Source organism: Dunckerocampus dactyliophorus, chromosome 19, assembly GCF_027744805.1.
Source record: "Dunckerocampus dactyliophorus isolate RoL2022-P2 chromosome 19, RoL_Ddac_1.1, whole genome shotgun sequence".
Classification (NCBI taxonomy): Eukaryota; Metazoa; Chordata; class Actinopteri; order Syngnathiformes; family Syngnathidae; genus Dunckerocampus; species Dunckerocampus dactyliophorus.
Window position 1 is genome coordinate 9,771,063 of NC_072837.1, and position 17,640 is coordinate 9,788,702.

Here is a 17,640-nt window from a genome sequence, read left to right on the forward strand (position 1 = left end):
AGAAAAGACTTGTTCAGTGTTTTTAACAGGTGAACAGCAATGTAACAATAGCAATGTTTAGCCTTGATGTGCCGGTAGCAAGCAATGCTAAGCTTGGAAACAATGATGACCCACAGGGAGCTTGACATGGAGCATTATGATCCCAAGTGGACTTCAACATGTGTGCAGGTAAGGTTAATGAATATTATCATAGCACTTTACCCCTTCATACTATTTAAAATATCACTGCTAGTAGTAATAGGATGATTGGAATGAGCTTCTCAGTCATACGCCATATTAGTCAATGGTTTGTGTACATTCAAAATCATGAATGTCCAAATTCTTGACTGGTAAGGTACCCTGTCCTTGAGAATGGAACTATGAATCATCCTAAACCCATTAATATTAAATATTAAAAGCCCAGTGATACAGCAGTGGCCTTGAAATTTAATTCAAAGTTACTAGAAAAGGAAGATTGATTTTTTTAAAGCCCTAAAGCATGGATATTCAACTACATTGAGGTGCCACATTCATAAAAGTCATTTGTTAAGCCAGAAAATCCTGAACTATCTCTTAATGCCAGTTGAAGTTCCTCTATGACAGAAGCGCCGGTATTTTTCAGGACCTACAGAAAAGACTGATCAAAGATCCTCAATATGACAGAAACACTACTGTTTTTGAGGACATAGCGCAAAAAAGCTAGTCACATATGTCCTACATGACAGCAGCAGTCTGCTGTTTTTAAGAACCTCCAGCAAAAGCACTGGTCAAAGATCCTCGGACGGAAACAATCTGCTGTTTTTAGGACACAGTGCAAAACAAGTCAAAGATCTATGACAGACACCACAAGATCATCTATAAGACGGGAGCAGTATACTGTTTTTTTTAAGCAGACACAAGATCATCTATAAGACAGGAGCAGTCTACTGTTTTTTTTTAAGGACAAAGTACAAAACAAGTCAAAGATCATCTATAAGACAGATACTACAAGACACTAGTCAAAGATCACCTATAAGACAGGAGCACTCTACTGTTTTTAAGAACCTGTCGCTAGCCAAAGATAATTTATAAGACAAGTACTCTGTTTTTAAGGACCTGTTGCAAAAACAGTCAAGGATCCTCTCTATCCTGGGTACGTGTAAAAAATGAACTTGACTACGTTTGCACCTAACATTCAGACTTACGCAGTGTGCTTAAATGCCTCATCTTTTGAACACAGCATACACAGCACAGGGTACAGTGCATGAGTAGAGGGTACGTGGCTTCAGGCGAATGTTTCAAGTGGTAGAGGACTGAAAAACCTGGGAACCACTGATTTATATGACAGGGGCGCTCTGCTGTTTTTAAGGACCTACTCCAAAAAAAAAAAGCTAGTCAAAGATTCTATGACAAGAATTCTCTGTTGCTTTTAGGAATCTGTCTTAACAAACACGTTAGTCTCTGCAAGTTTTGGACTGAAGTGGCAGGCTGGTCTGCTGTTATTCACAGTCTGTATTTGGCTTGCGTTGCCCCAGTTGACTAACGTGTCTCCCTCAAATCCAACATTGAATTACCAGTTAAGTTGAAGTGTGATACCCTGTCTCCTTGATAGGGATGAAAAGCCATATGACTTCGTCTTCAAACATAACTTCAGTGGATATGTTATCTTCCAACTTACGTGACAGTGGCATCTCCCATCAGTGCAGATGGAAATGGGTCTGCCAGCTGAGCTCATGAACACTACGCTTTGCCAATGTGAAAGACTGGAGCTGAACCTGATTTCACTTGTACCACTGAACTCGCCAATGTTTCTTACATCAATAGAGCACAGCTAAGAAGATGAGAAACTCCGTGCAGGACATTAATTCCAGATAAGAGTACATCACTCTATACTCAAGAGAAAGGCCTAAAATGTCTCCCTTGCGTTAATGCGACATACAGATCAAATGAATGCACATTTACCAGACACACCATTAAAATATAAATATTATATACATCTATTGCATTCATCACTGAAATGGACAACATATACAGATTCAGACAGCCCATAAAGCTCCTCTGCACTTAAAACGTTGGACAGGAATGTTACAATGCTGTCATTTATATAGAAAAACATAAACGGCAAGAAAAGTCAACACGTAAAATAAATAACTGATGAAAGACCTCTCTCTTCGAGTCTTCTCCAGCTTGTCTTTGAGCACCAGGATTTCTTTCTGCAAGGCAAGCTGCTGGCTCTCGCCGTCACGGAGCTCCTTGCGCATGGCCTTCAGCTCCGTGCTGTGTTGCGCATCCCGACGGGCCATTTCCTCCTCATACAGGAGGGTCTTCTTTTCCAGGTCACCCCGTAGACGTCCCATCTCCTGAGACTGGTCCGCAGAGGACGGGGCAGCGGACGAGCCAACGCGTTTCAACTACGGGGAATAAGAAAATGGAGTCTGCTCAATTTGAGATGAACGTGAAGTGTCAAAATGTAAGCAGTAGAGAGCAATAACCGAAAATTCCTCATTCCTCAAAAATAACTTTGCGGTCTATAACACTAAATCACTGTGGAAAGTCAATTATAAATTCTTAAGTCGTGAGTGTGTTAGTACATTTTTTCTCAACTCGCTACACTGCAAAGTATGCTCAATGAGTGTCACCAAGTACCGCTGCAGCAATGGAGAGTTCCGCCGCAACACCACCACAAACATGGCAGACATGGTGCACTGAAAAGCATGTATTTCACATTCCTTACACAAAAGTTCAGATAAAGGTTACGGTGTCTTATTTTCACAACCTTTCAAGCCTATTTCATGTATCCCTGCTTTTCTATTATGCAATTTTAACAGCACTGGCAGTGTAGTGCAAACAAGTTGCTGCCTTTCATTCAGATGGTGCAGCTTCCTAACCCCTAATCCTACCCCTAACCCTAAATCTGACCCCAACTCTCTCCAATGACGGGTAGCTCAGGCAGCGCATCCAACTTTAAAACGGATCGACCATGTATGTTGATGTGGACTTACAGTAAGTGGGCACTTTTCAGAAATAACACGTTTTACTTGAGGCTTGCCGATATAAGCGGGTTCCACTGTATTATTCAAGGAGCTGGCTTTTTCGCTTGAAAAAATGAGAAAGGCTCAAGTAGATGAAGACAAAAAAAAATGATACATTGAGCATATGGCCTTTCAGGGTGTGCAGAAATGTGTGACAAATGGGTTTAATGTACAGATGTGCGTTTTGCGCAATTACCTTAAGCCCTTGCAGTTCCTCCTCCAGCTGTCGGCTGTACTGTTCATTACGATCTTTCAGTTTCCTCTCCTTCACAGCCTCTGCTGTCTGCTCCTCCATCTGACTCTCCATCTGATTGATGCATTCATTTCTGTCAGTGTTATCTTAAACACCACCAAAACATACATGTTGTACAAACTGAATGTACAGTTTCTGTTGACTTTGTGGGTTAAATCCATTGGATGTAAAAATGCTCGTTACATTGAAATAATGGAATAAAGCTACACTGCAACACTATTCATTGAACGACTCAAGAGAATGAAGACAAGGCTTAAGCAGGATGTGCTAGCAACCACGGGGAGTCTACTCTACCTCTTTCCTGCCCTTCTCGGCCTTTCGCACCTCAAGGCGCAGAGCCTCAACTTTCTGATTCAGACTCTCCACTTCCTCCTCCTTGTCACGTAGCTGGCGAGACAGATGCTGCTTCTCCGACCTGCGAGTGAGGTTAGTCAGAAGATAAAATGATGTGGCACACCTGAAGATCCCTCACGGCATGCTAATGTGCCATATGAGATTCTTTTTCAAAGGTTTGCATTTTCGGGCTTTTGGGCAAAACAATATACAGGTGGTCCTGGGTTTACAGCGTTAAGAGCTTTGGCGTTTCATGAGTACGTACATGCTCCCATACATTAATAACTGAATTTAGGTCCTTAAACACGAGACTCATTCGAGAACTCTCAACACTGGACTGTGCCGACCATCATTAAGGTATTGGAACGTATACCCGGACGATGTAAGGATGACAAGAAGGTGGTCGATCAACAATCTCTTTGTTGCAAAAACAAAACAAGTTACTGTCTACCGCGTACAGTGTGAGTGACTTTGGAGTTTATTTAGCTATAATTTAGGTATGAGGTCCGGCTTACACAACAGTCTAGGAATGGACCTCGTACCTCACCCGAGGACCACCTGTAGTTCTCAACCATGTCCAGTCAAAAACCGCATTGTGTAAAGCTCTAAGTGTGTTCAATGTGCGGCTTACCTGAGGTCTGATAGGCTCTCGTTGAGCTCAGAAAACTCATGCATGGCCAGTTTTCTCTGGCTGTGCGCTTCTTTAAGATCCTTGGACTGAGACTTCAGCTTCTCGTTGGCTTCCACAAAGTCCTGACCACAGCAAATAAAAATAAACATTATAAAATGGAATTTATGGCATTAAATGCAAAATGTCCGATCACAGATGTGACTGCCATACCTTCAGGAGGTCGTCCTTGTCCCTTGTGAGAGTCTTTATTTGTTTCTCTAACATCTTAACTTGTTTGGATGATTCCTCTAGTTCTCGATGTGCCGATGTCACATCTTGAAGCTGCTTTTCCAGATGGCCTGAGTCTTGGATACACACACATGCAAAAAGACACATACATAGTCACTTAGTTAAACCTAGAAGCAACACATCAATCATGATACCCTACCAGCGATTTGCTTCTTGAGGATGTCGATCTCGGTCTTCAGACTCCGGATCTCCACTTCCTTGTTTGCAGTGAAGGGGCCTTCGCCTGTTGGGTGCTGAAGAGCCTGAACTGTCTGGGTCATCTCTGCAATGTCACCCAATTAACGTGAGAGTGGAAATGCATAACAGAGGCATTGCATTAAAATGCCAAAACATGTCATGAACACTGATTTGAGTAGCCACCCTCACCTTGAACTTTGCGGTTCAGCTCCAGTTTCTCCTGCTCCAGGCGGTGGATTCTCCTCTCGTAGGCCTCTGCGGCGAGGCTGTTCTCCAGACCACGCTGGACGTCCACGTCCAATTGGTCTTGACCTGCTTTGCTTGCTTCCCCTGATAGTTGTCGCAGGCAACCACGATCAGATAGAGTGCTAAAGAGGAGGAAATAAATGTAGAACCAAATGTTTCACTGATTTTTTTTGGTTTGGTTTCAAGACAAGAGAGTATATAAATTAAACACATCATCATGGGACTGTATGTGAGAGTCGATGGCATCATAATGTGCTTCTTAACATCTCATACACATATACCACATCTGACTTGGTCGCGCAGTGTATACAGTAATCCCTAGCCAATTATTCTGTTTTGTGGTTGAATACGACCTATTAGTAAAAAAAAAAAAAAAATTGCATATTTAAGCACGTGTTTTTGTCTAAATTAATCACTTTCAAGAATAAAAATGGCTAAATGAACTAAAATACAAATATAAGGCATTCAGACGATGCATTCAAAGAAGGGATGATATGTAGTATTCTACACTGGTCACTAGTTGTCAGTAATATTCCTGTAATTTTTGGTGAGACACGAGCACTAGAATTGATCACTGGAACAACAGGCTTTTATTGCAGGTTTGAATGATCTCACAACAAGCACAATAATCCCTAACACAAGCTACTGTTGCAGCCGTAACCCACGCCAAGCTATAACTCAACTTTGAACCCCCGACATCACTTCCTGTCCTGTCCCCAAAGCTCCCCTAGCACCAGAACACATTTACAGCAACATGTACGGGCACAATAATATGAACACAATAACAATGCCCTTAAGGGTCATTATATTACATTGATGAGACAATAGCCACCACAGGAATTACTGTACAGAACAGTAGTAAACAACAACAAAATATCCCAATGCTATCATATGGGGGTCTATTTTCTCTCATTATGTCTACTATATTGGGTAATATAATGGGTAACATGAGTGTAAAGGTGACTCCAGGGTTGTTATTGTATGTCTAGAGGGTAATGGTAAAAATGTCGTTAGAATGTTGTAAACAGTTTTTCTATGCTCTAACTATGAAAATATTCCATTTATAAGTAAGGAAGCCTACTTGGTGGAAATACACTTATCACGATTGGATCTGGAACCAATTCACTGCAAGGGATTACTGTAGTGAGATACTAGATGCACAATGATGTGTACATTATCTTTTAAATCAGTGCACACTTGCATGGACACAGGAAACGTCATGAATGCGTCTACCACTACACGACATGAAACCAAAACCCGCTAGTCAATAACTGTTGTTCCGTTGTTAAATAGGGTTGAAAAAATGATATAGCACATTTCCCGTGACACAAACTAAAAATCTTAGTTACCTGTCCACACACAAACACTGGGTCAGTTTTTGAGAATCTCCACTCTGGCCAGAGTTTTGCATCATAGCCAATTATGCAAATTATATTATGTTGCACATTTACACTCAAAAACACAATGCTGAGAGGTTAATTGGACAGTGCATTGCTGCATCTCACAACAATAAACAATTATCTCATTGCAGGCATTATGACAGTTTAGAATAACAACTATAAAACGGCACTGAAGAAGCCAAGCTCCAACCTCGCATATTTGATGCATTCATAACTCCAAGTTTTCATACATATACCCAGATATGAGCAATCATTTATTCTATTTTTACTGCTCAACTCTCAGGGCAGGGAGTTAAAAGTGTTCTCTGTGACTTTTGACTGTCAGACTTTCACATGAGCGTCAGAGGGTGTGGTTGCCAGAGATGTGGAATTACGCCACTTTTGGCTGGCAAACGATTGCCGCCCTTCCACCTCTGGTGTGAAACACAAACAGTCTCTGCCAGGAGTTGTTGAAGTGATAATTTGTACCTTCAATGGAACAATATACTCCGTAAGTACAGACTGATACAGATCAGGACCGCCATAGTTGTCCAAGTTAACCTGACTGGACGTTCAGTGAACAAATACACGCCCCTCACTCTGCACTCCTTTCTATACTTTACGCCATTTTTGTTTTTTCTACTAAGGCGAGAGCAGAATGGTGGGCAGGTTGCAAAAGCGACATTGGGCAAAGTTGAGACAGATTAGAAGGAGCAACGTATAAGAGTGATGATGGGGAGAAGAGGAAGGAGAAAAAGAGTGGAAAAGACCATTATCACTGAGCCTTGACGAGATAAGGGTGACTTTATTGCTTTCCCACGGTTAGCACGGAACATCAGTTTATTGAAGATGATTGGGGGTGCCTGGCTGTGCCCTTCTCCCATTTTTGACTGTTATTTGGACAAATTACACAGTTATGCAGGAAATTTTTCAAAACAAAATCATTTTTTAATTAAAAATAATATAGAAATCATTATATAAATATAAAAACATTTTAAAATCGTGTTTTCAATATCAGTACATACCATAATGAATCCATGATATTTTATTAATCATTACAACATTTTTAAATCAGATACAATTGTGTACACTGTGGTGCAGCTGGGTAAATGCTCACACTGGTATTTTTGTCATGAGACCAAAACAGAAGATGTGCAAGTTTAATACTTAAGGGACGACAGTCAATATTTTACATAAGAAAATTCTATCCTACTGAATTAAATACATGGGGTATTTTTATATTCTGCTAGATTTTACGCGCTCAGATTTCATGAAAAAATAAAATTACAGCAAAAAGTCTCCAGAAATTACAAATATTTAGGAAATAAATGCTACAAAAGGATGCGCATGATGGCAGACATGTGGAGCAATTTTATATATTCAGGTCAAAACGGTGCTTAACCCTTTAGCTTGCAGATTTTTGGGGAGGTTAAAACGCCTAAAAAAAAAGTCCTACCCAAAGTAAATATGAAGCTGTCATTGAACCATTTGGGGTAGAGGCGTGGCTACTTCAAAATAACTTATTTGATGGTGTAGCCTCGTCCTCACCTAATCCCATTCCAAATGTGTGCAAAATTTGAGTAAACTGAGTATTTTACACAGCATTTTTTGGTCAATTTCCTGGCACTATCTTATTTTTCAAGTTTTGTGATGATTTTTTGAAGTGAGGGGAAACAAAATTCAAAAGGCACAACATTGACACATGATTGCCATCCAGTCCACATTTTCCCCTTCTTCATGACGCAGGAGTTCCCTGCCTTCACAAAAAAAGCCCACCAATCATCCAACATGTTGTTGTTTGCACAATTTCAATGGCTCTTCATCAGTCATGAAGATTGAATGTAAAAGACAGATACAGAGTTTTAAAATAAACATTAGTTCTGTTGACTTACCATTTACTGGTGTAGGTGAAGCCAACAAAGGGTAAGTGGTGGCCAGAAAAGGCAGTGTGAGAAGGAGGGGGCATGGTCTCCTGAAAAAATAAAAAAATAAATTTAAACAATTTAAAAAGCCATTATGTTGTTTACAAGTGACAACTTCACATAATCCTCACACACGTACCGAGTTCTTGAGACTGTCATCGTCCACGTCAAAGTTGGAGGTATCTGTGGGACTGCTGACCTCTGGGATATAAGGGGCCTCACATAAACGGATATTGTCCCAGTCGATGCCTGAATATGAAAGACATCACAGAAAGCAACTTCATGAGCATATAAAATGTACTTTTCTCCAATGTACCTCTAATGTAGATTGTGACAGTGTAGAATAGCCAATATCATCCTATACCAGAAAAAAAGGGATGTTGCTTGAAGTCCTCAATCCCGTTCTGTCCGAGCCGGTATGCTCGACTGCAAATGAGTCGACGTATGAGATCCTTTGCTTCCTCTGAAACTACATCTGTTATCTGCTGTGGGAACTGAAACCGCTCCTGGAAGAACACATGATGTGTGACAGTTTAGAAGTCACTCACAGTGCCGACCTGTCATGTCAGAGGTGCTGCTTATGAGCTCACCAGGTGATTCATGATTTTGCCGTAGGTTTCAACAAGGGACTCTGCATAGAAGGGGGTCTCGCCATACAGCATTTCGTACATGCAGACGCCCAGGGACCACCAGTCGCACTCGGGTCCATACTTGCCCTTCCCATCCTCCATTGCCTGGAGAATTTCTGGAGAGATATAGTCTGGGGTTCCCACAGCAACGGACGACTGAACCTAGCGCGTTAACAAAAACGTGTCAACGACCAAAAGACACACTATCACTATGCTTACATGCAATGCAGTCAATATTCGGGTTAAGGTCAATATTCCGATTTCAGAAACATTCGAAATAACCCGTTTACATGCGTGACGTGGGGAAAAAAAACAAAAAAAACAACAAAAAACGCACGGATAACATTTCGATGCACGGAAAAAGTCATGACGCACTGCGCGTCATTCCCACTTCTTCCTGTATCCAAAAACAACAACAACAGCACAGGACCGGTAGCAACTACGCCAACACAAGACTCGACTTTGCCCAAAGGACATAATGGAAATTAAAACTAAGTTTTTCAAGACGGCATAGCATAAAGTGACAACTCAAAACAGCTGCGTTGGAGAAACTTACAGTTCCATCCTGCATGAGTTTGAGGCAGGAGCCGAAGTCAGCCAAGCGGATGTGGCCATTCCTATCCAACAGAATGTTGTCAGGTTTTATATCCCTAAAAAAAGATATGGAGAGCAAACCGTCAAAAAATGAAGAACATAACTGCAAAATATCACCCGTCTCTACTCCCGAATCTAGCATTTAGTTATATTGCACATTATGTTCACACTTGTGTTCTCGTACAACGCATTCTTTTGTAGTTGTGTACACTCACTGTAGACTTCCTGTCAACATGCAGCTGTTTTACTGCTGTTGACATGTTTACGGTGTAGATTATGTCAGTGGGGTTAATTGCAATGTGGGCTGTTTTTCCGCTCTCCCAGCTACTGCAGTTGAGCCACCTCAGTTTGTATCCACTTTCACTTTTAATCAACTCAAGTACTAGAGCAATGTTGTCAACAAACTGCTGTAGGTTCCAAAATCCTTTATCATCACCCATTCTCCTTATGTCTTGAGACAGACAAAGTTTTTTTTATTTCGGTTTACTATTCCTGTACTATAAAAAAACAGTTGCATTCTGTAAGCCAGGGGTCACCAACGTTTTTCCTTGTGAGAGCTACTTTTACAAAATGAAAATGGCCAAGAGCTACTCATTTTTGTAACATTTATTTTCAGAGCTTATTTTAAACCCAAACAAAGCGAATATGCTTGTTTTACCAGAACATTACCAAAATGTGTGTGTCCACAACTCACATATTGTATTTCAGAATGCATTTCTTTCTACTGTTCTTTCATTATTAACTGAAAACTGGCACCTCATGTGGTCGTGGGGGGCTATCTGGTGCCCACGGGCACCACGTTGGTGACCCCTGCTGTAAGCCATTACTACAGTATATGTATAATCTTTTAGTAATCTGTTTCACAGATAGGCTAGTTCTAGTCTACTCACTAAACCTACAGTGTGTGTGACTTCTCAGCTGGTGTGACTTGAAAGAGATCTGGCACAATAAGTCATTTTTTTCTGTTTTCCATGATGACCGCCTCCGGTCAGGGTTAGCATTATGCCTTGAAATCCACATTATCCAGCTGGTGGAAGTCACTGGTATAAATCGCAAACATGTTTAAATATAGTCCTTGTCAATGGCTGACCATTCCACAGATTTCCCCCCAGGGTAGCAGCAGCGTCGCGTGTAGTGTGTGTGTCTGAGGCCCTATTAACACACTGAACTGTGACACAGTTCAATACACATGTTGTGGAGGACAAACCAGAGGCACAAGCTTTGTGCATAAACACATCTTAACAGTAAGTAGGACAATGTGTAAATTATTAGTCCATACTCACACCCTTAAGGGTAGAAGAAAAAGTCATGAGTATCTTTTATTCCCCTGTGCTATGAGTAATGTAATTGAAATTTGAAGTCGTATTTTGTGAAGCTGGAATTAAGAGTGAGGGCTTTTGCTCTAGATTCGCCACTAAATCAAAATCAATCCGATATGCAAGGATTAGACTCAATCTGTGGTCATAAAGTCCAAAATGTGTATATAAAGATATATTTTTGCCATTGTATTGTCATTGTTCTTAGAAGTTTCTCCTAAGACCTTCAAGGCCCTCCACATGAATTCCAAACTGGATGTTTCTTTCTAAAGGGGATGTCATATCACATCCACATTCCAAACAGGGATGCACGATCCACATTTTTCCACTTCCGATCCAGTCCCGATACCTGAATTTGGATATCTGCCGATATATATACTACTCCGATACCAGAGCTCTGTTTGCTTTTATATTATTATTAGTGTAACGTCTACAGCACTATATGAATAATGAGGAGGCCACTTCGCCAAAAGATTATGAGCAAATGTTGCTAGAAGAATATCAGTGAGCGTAGCTGTCTCCACAAGTGCGGTGCCGTGCGCACACACACACAAAAGCTCTAAGCCTAACGCATTCACGGCTTCACTGACAGACAACACAGGACTCTTGACATCGCACATAACTTCTGTGTCGCTACATGGTCATTATTGTTGATTGTACATGAGGACATAATAAACTCCTCTCTCCAGGCAAGTGTGGTATTGTAACTTCTGTGTAGTGTTAAAAGACCTTGTGATTACTATCATGGTTAATATTTTCATTTTTATTATAACAATAAGTATGACTGTTTCAATTTAGTATTATCACTGTGGCTGTTATTTTGTCCTCTCCATTATAGTCTTTATGGCCATCATAGACATTTGCTGATGTAGTCCTGTTTGTTTCTGTTGTTTTCTTAATGTTGTTGTTGCTGCTGTTCTTGTCTCTCTCTGTATTGTCCCTCTCTTGTCCCCGCACTCCCCCCTCTTTTTTCTTTTCTATCCCCTCCTGCTCTGGTCCAGCCAAGAATAAAAGGGAAAAAAAATTTTGTGATGTCCGACTGTTTTGTGTCAGGCGGAGCGCTTGTATGCGCGTGTGTGTGTGTGTGTGTGTGTGCACGTGTTGTGGCGTGAGTGAGACAGATACGTTCGCTGATACTCTTTTGGCAACGTTTGCTGTTATTCTTCAAGCTACGCTTTCTGGCAACAACAAGCTCACAACATTAAAGCGCAGGTGTGGCTCATGGATCGGAAATCTGTGCAGATATCGGACCCCTATGCTGATACTGGATTGGCTCGGCCTCATCCCTACTTCCAGCCACAATATGTAATGTGCAACATGAATGTGGGCCTTCAAGCAATTAAAAAGCTCAACTGTGGAGGATTGATGACTATACTTTACTCTAAAATTAATGGTCATGTTGTATCCTTCCCAAATTGGTGGCTCAACATCACTGAATGTGGATCCATAACAGAAAGAGCAGGCCACACACAGTAATAGTAGTTGAAATGTGCCAGGCAAAAATCATGTTAGCGGTAAGGAAGGCTGGTGTTGTTTGTACTACTCCACCCCTCAATTACTGTCATTATCATCGAACATCTTCTTTTCAATAAATGATGTTTACTCTCTGTGCTGTTGCTGTATTAACCATTTTGCTGTTCCACTTGACCTTTTCTTAATTAGACCGCTGAAGGTTGCTCGACAAAACGCCTCAAGCTAACACATGCACACAGCACCTGCACAGGCAGTTAGCCTTCCACAATGCTAAGCTAATACTAGGCTAGTTAGTCCAGATAATTGGGCAACTGTGTCACAGGACTCCTGCGGTCTTTAAGAGCTGCATCGAGACTAGAATAGAGGGAGGTAAGCTCTTCTAAGACACAACATCCATCTGTGAAGGCCATCTGGTCAGCGCCTGACAATAAACACAAACACACACACAAAGTGGAGGCTGCACAGACAAGGATGGTCCGCATGGGTCTAGGCAAGCAATTGTTCTCTGTGTATGACCTCTGGCACCACTTGACACAAGGGAGGGGCACTTACCAGGGCCATATTATTAAATACCTTACTACTGCTAATGATCAATGCACTTCCATTTGAAATGCAATCAAAATGAGAAAAACAAAACAAAAATTCTGCTTCTAGCCTGGATACTACCAGAGGCTCAAAAGTGGTTAGAACTGGCAATGTCAACAATGCTTGTTGCAACAAGGGAGAGCAGCAAATTGCATGTTACAGCTGACTCACATTACTTGAAAATATACACTAGCAACTTGCTTGCACATGTGGGGAAATATATTTTAATATATTTCTGGAAATGTTTTCCTTTTAAAAGGGGACTATTAAAAAAAAATCTGAAAAAACAACTAATCAATCATTACAGCATAAAAGCGTTAAAATATTAATACGACCTGTCACACAAAGATTGATTTTAGATCACTGAGCCACAAAGACACACATGGTCCCAATCAATAATAGTCAATAAGAATATCTACCACACAAACACACACACAAACACAAACACACACACACAAACACAAATGTTCTACAGAACATTTAATGGCTGTAAAAGACTGATAATAGTCAACATCTTTAGTCATCACCACAGATCTCCCCCTATGCGCCCACATATGGACAACCATCCTCAGTACCAACCCCCACATCTCCCTTTCACTTGGCTCCCCCGGACACAGACACACAAACCCACACTAGACAGATGTGGTGCTAGGCAGCACTAAGCCATGCTGAGTTGGACTATTGAAACATTTGTCAGGGCTCTCTGTGAGGCCACGCAGATCACTGACCACTGAATACATCAACACGCACACACACACACACACTTTGCATCTGACTAACACACTTTAGTCTCTCATGGGAGTTGGCTGAGGGTTAACCAAAAGGCTCTGGGCTCTTTCATCTAGGCTTTTTATTCCCCATCGTCATCTACATCCATTTCAATCTAATTATACATTTTATGTCAACAACCTCACAACAAAAGATAATTAAATGTCCAGCTAATACCGCATAGGCAGGTTGCTTTTTCATGAAATAGTTCAATTGATGGAAAGCTCTTTTACAGCTTGTTTTACTTCATGAACCTTTACCCGCCCATCTGTCCAACTACCCATGCTTTTTTGATACCTCTTGCTCTATGCCCATCATGCTATGATGCACACAGTGGAATGAACAGGGGAGTCACTAGACACTACAGAACACTAACTGCAATCACGGTGCGAACACACAGGACGACGACGACTACTACTACTACTACTACTACTACTACTACTACTACTACTACGACGTTAACTCTAAAACACATAACTTTAGCAGCTTTTTACACAACAAATGCTGCAAGGCATGCTGGGAAGCCGGAAGCACTCCCCATGATGCTTTGTATGAGGAACCGCTGCTAGGCCTCTGGCAGCAACTATTAGGCAAAAGAAACCTATGTTCAGAAGAACCGTGTTCTGAAATTTTTTTCTGAAGATTTTGTTGAATACTTGATGAGGCCAGTTTGAGACCACTGCTCTCTATACTCTTTTCATCAGTGGCTACGTAACAAGAATGTCTTATCTACATGTTCTGAACTCCTGCTTCTGTGTCATTTTGGGTGGATTTATGCTTCCTGGAGGAGTGACGCCATAGTAGAGTCCTGTGAGGAAGAAACCATCACATTGCTTATCTTCAAAGTCTATCTTAAAGTAAATACACTGGTTATAAGCGGGTTCCAGTGGTGCCATGCTTTTTCCAATTTATTCAAAACGTGATCAATTACACACAAACCTCAGAATTCTGATCAATTACCTGAGTCAGTCATTAGTATGGCCATAGCCTAGTCCCCAGTAAATGGCAGGCCGGTTGTAAATGGGGCATTAAATGGGAATCAATCACACACCAGCTGCACAAAAATGAACCACTACACTGCTAATGGTTTGATGACCGCCACAAAAAAGTCCCACCTAGGAATTTTTTTTAACACAATATATTACTAGGTAGTGTTTTCCGTGGACTTGAAGATCACCAAAAAAGAAAGGAAGGGACCATGAATGATCCCAGGAGAATGTGTCATCACCATCCTCTTAAAACAGTGATTCCCTAGAGGAAAGAGAGGAAGAGAGGGTGGTTTTCTAATTTAATGGACTTTGATTTAGAGGGTGAGCGCATTGGCCTTTTCCTTAGTCATGGGAATGAAAAAAAAAAAAAAAAAAAATCAGACTAAACCTCATATGTAGACACCATCACCAAAATGAAAACACACACCCTCGTCCTCATGCTGCCAAATATACACACACAGACACACACTCATCAGACGGGCCCAGCCAGCAGAACACACCCTCCTCAAGGGATCTGCCTGGGTGACTCCACCCTCTGCAAAAAAAACAAAAAACAAAAAAAGCTAGGACTCTCCCACAAGCGACTGTGTGCGTATGTAAAAAGACCAAGCAGAGGAGGGGTTGAGGGTTGGTACGTGGAGGGCATGTATCAGCACCACACCCACACCACTCATACCCAATCATTACTGTCCAAAACAATCCCCCAGGGGACTTCAAGGGAAATAGTGTCGTCCCCTCCTCGGTGTTCCTTTTTAGTTCCTTCCACTCTCTATAGAGTCTGCCGCTCCCACCAGCCCCCACAAAGGCCCCTGGATAACACCATGCAATTAGTGGCTCCCAGCTCTTTTTTGAAGCAGATATTTCTATCTAGATTTATACTTAACATCCACCTTTTTCTAAATTTATGTAATATATTCTAACTATTTAAAATGTACATCCATAGTTTTTTTGGTACCATATTTCAACAATATTCAAATCTGCGCTTTGTGTTTGTGGGTCTAGATGTTGACAGTTATGTTACAGTAACATGGGTACGTGAGCACTTCCTGTTTGGTACAAACTTCCCGCTCCCTATACTAGCCTATATCCTAATGTGTGTGTGTGGGCGAACATGTAGCACCCCCCCCAAAAAAAAACCATGACACCTATTTGTGGCGGTCCAAATTTACTGGTGGCGGGCCACCACAAATGAATGTATGGTAAAAGTGGTTTTAAGACCAGTAAAGGAAGCCAAATCAGAACACTGGATAAATGCCAGGAACAAATGGGGCATCCAATGAACAGTGCTGCATATTCATGTTGACAACACATTAAAATAGGGTCTATGGGCAGTGTATCCAAACCCAATTTGCCTTAGCCTAGGTCACAACTGGTCATACAGGGTCCTTCGGCCTGTCTGTGTGCAAAAAAATGCAAGAAACGAGCAAAGGGCTCGTGTGTGACGTGCTGATTTTCGAATCATAGACTGGTCGCAGAGGTTTTTTTTGTCAAGGAAACTCTACGGGAGTTTTTTTCAGGTTGCAAGACAAACTTACGCACTTTGTACGTCTTTGTGCGTCGTCCGTATGGCCAACATGTGTCTTTCGTACTTTTTGTTGGTGTCAGCTCTGGGCAATATGTCAATGTTAATAATTAGTGGGCCGATGTACGGTCAGGTATTTTGTGCGTCCTTCATGTGTGTTGAGATCTTACTCCTCAGGGCTCCAGACTGCGACTAAATGGTAGCATTTTCCGACTAAAATATGACACATTGCAAGTAAATTTTTCATCTACTCGCGCATGTGCAACCATATAAAAGTACGTGTCCCGTATTGAGTATTACCGTGAGAATGAAAATTAGGCTGTGTAATGTCTAGTCAATTGACGACAGCTTGTGACAGTCTAAGCCTATTGATGCCAGTGTGTGTGATCATATTTTTTGTTGCTGACAAACTTGTGCTCCACACTTCAGCCAAGTATCTGACAGTAACATGCAAATGAGCGAGTTTGCCAACCCACATTAACTCCTAAAGAGGACGAAAGGAGACAAACACCAAAAAAGAAAGAAAGAGGACAGTATTGGAGTTATACTGTATAATAATGCCACGAATGAGGCCTTCCAGAAGCTTGGGACAGAAACAGGTTGGACAGAGAAGACAGCTGTCATTTACTGTTTCAGTATTTATCAGTAATACAGAGAAAATTACAGGAAATGTGAATATTTACTGTGTGCGCCCCTAAATTTTCTGCTTGCGCTCCTAAAATTTTAAGTTAGGGGTCACTGTGCGCAGAGTAAAAAAAGTTATTATGGAGCCCTGCTCCGTCATGATCACAACAACTAGTACGTTCTCAAAAAACAAAAAAACTAATAAAAAAATCGTACATCCGGTTGTGACAATATGATAATATGAGCAGCTTCTCACCAAAGTTACAAATGTATAAGAGTTGATCAGCCTGTCACATTCCTAACTTGGAAAGCAATGGTGGGCTGGTGGTGCATTTCACTTCCCGAGGAACAAGAATTGTGCTAATGCCTCAGTGACACACTTTAAATTGTCTCAGATCAAATGTCCGTGCAGCTGTCAGTCAGTATAGGACATAGAAAGTGAAACATTTGACAGCTTTGAAGTGTATCGTGATGACTATTTTGTTCGTGTCCCAAGCTCCCACATCAGTCTGCATGTTTTCCAGCAGCAGAGATGGAAGTTCTAACGGTGTAACAAGTTGAGAATACATACACACACACACACACGCACACAGCATTCCTACAGTACCACAACCAGGGAATAGCGGCATCATGGTTGAAAGAAGAACTTTCTTCTTGACCGTCTAAATGGCTGACTTCCTGCGTACGCTGTCATCGTCAATGGATCTGCCTTCCCACCAGTCCCCTCCTCTTGCTCTTCATTTGGCGTTTGAAAATAAACTGCTTCATTTTTGGAACACAGCAGCAGCCGGCAGCGATGCATTCCGGCTGCAACATGTTTTGTTCTGTCCTCAGTGCCCCATTAGAACATATTGACAGCTTGAGCGTTTTGTCTCCTTGACTCGTTAATATGATGGAAGTCAAAGTGTAACTAATAATTTT

The 17,640-nt window shown here is 41.4% G+C and overlaps 1 protein-coding gene across 6 annotated transcripts in view; it reads right to left on the reverse strand.

Moving 5' to 3' along the window:
* Positions 1-17,640, reverse strand: part of cdc42bpab (CDC42 binding protein kinase alpha (DMPK-like) b) — a 79,926-nt gene that overhangs the window by 19,380 nt on the left and 42,906 nt on the right. For all 6 annotated transcript variants that reach the window (XM_054761981.1, XM_054761982.1, XM_054761984.1 and 3 more), the window contains exons 6-17: positions 9,405-9,498; positions 8,810-9,010; positions 8,584-8,725; positions 8,359-8,468; positions 8,190-8,269; positions 4,862-5,040; positions 4,635-4,757; positions 4,418-4,551; positions 4,208-4,329; positions 3,538-3,658; positions 3,187-3,297; positions 2,122-2,369 (exon numbers count right to left, since the gene is read on the reverse strand). In XM_054761981.1, coding sequence (XP_054617956.1) covers positions 2,122-2,369; positions 3,187-3,297; positions 3,538-3,658; positions 4,208-4,329; positions 4,418-4,551; positions 4,635-4,757; positions 4,862-5,040; positions 8,190-8,269; positions 8,359-8,468; positions 8,584-8,725; positions 8,810-9,010; positions 9,405-9,498 — 1,665 coding nt within the window. The remainder of the gene's footprint in view (positions 1-2,121; positions 2,370-3,186; positions 3,298-3,537; positions 3,659-4,207; positions 4,330-4,417; positions 4,552-4,634; positions 4,758-4,861; positions 5,041-8,189; positions 8,270-8,358; positions 8,469-8,583; positions 8,726-8,809; positions 9,011-9,404; positions 9,499-17,640) is intronic.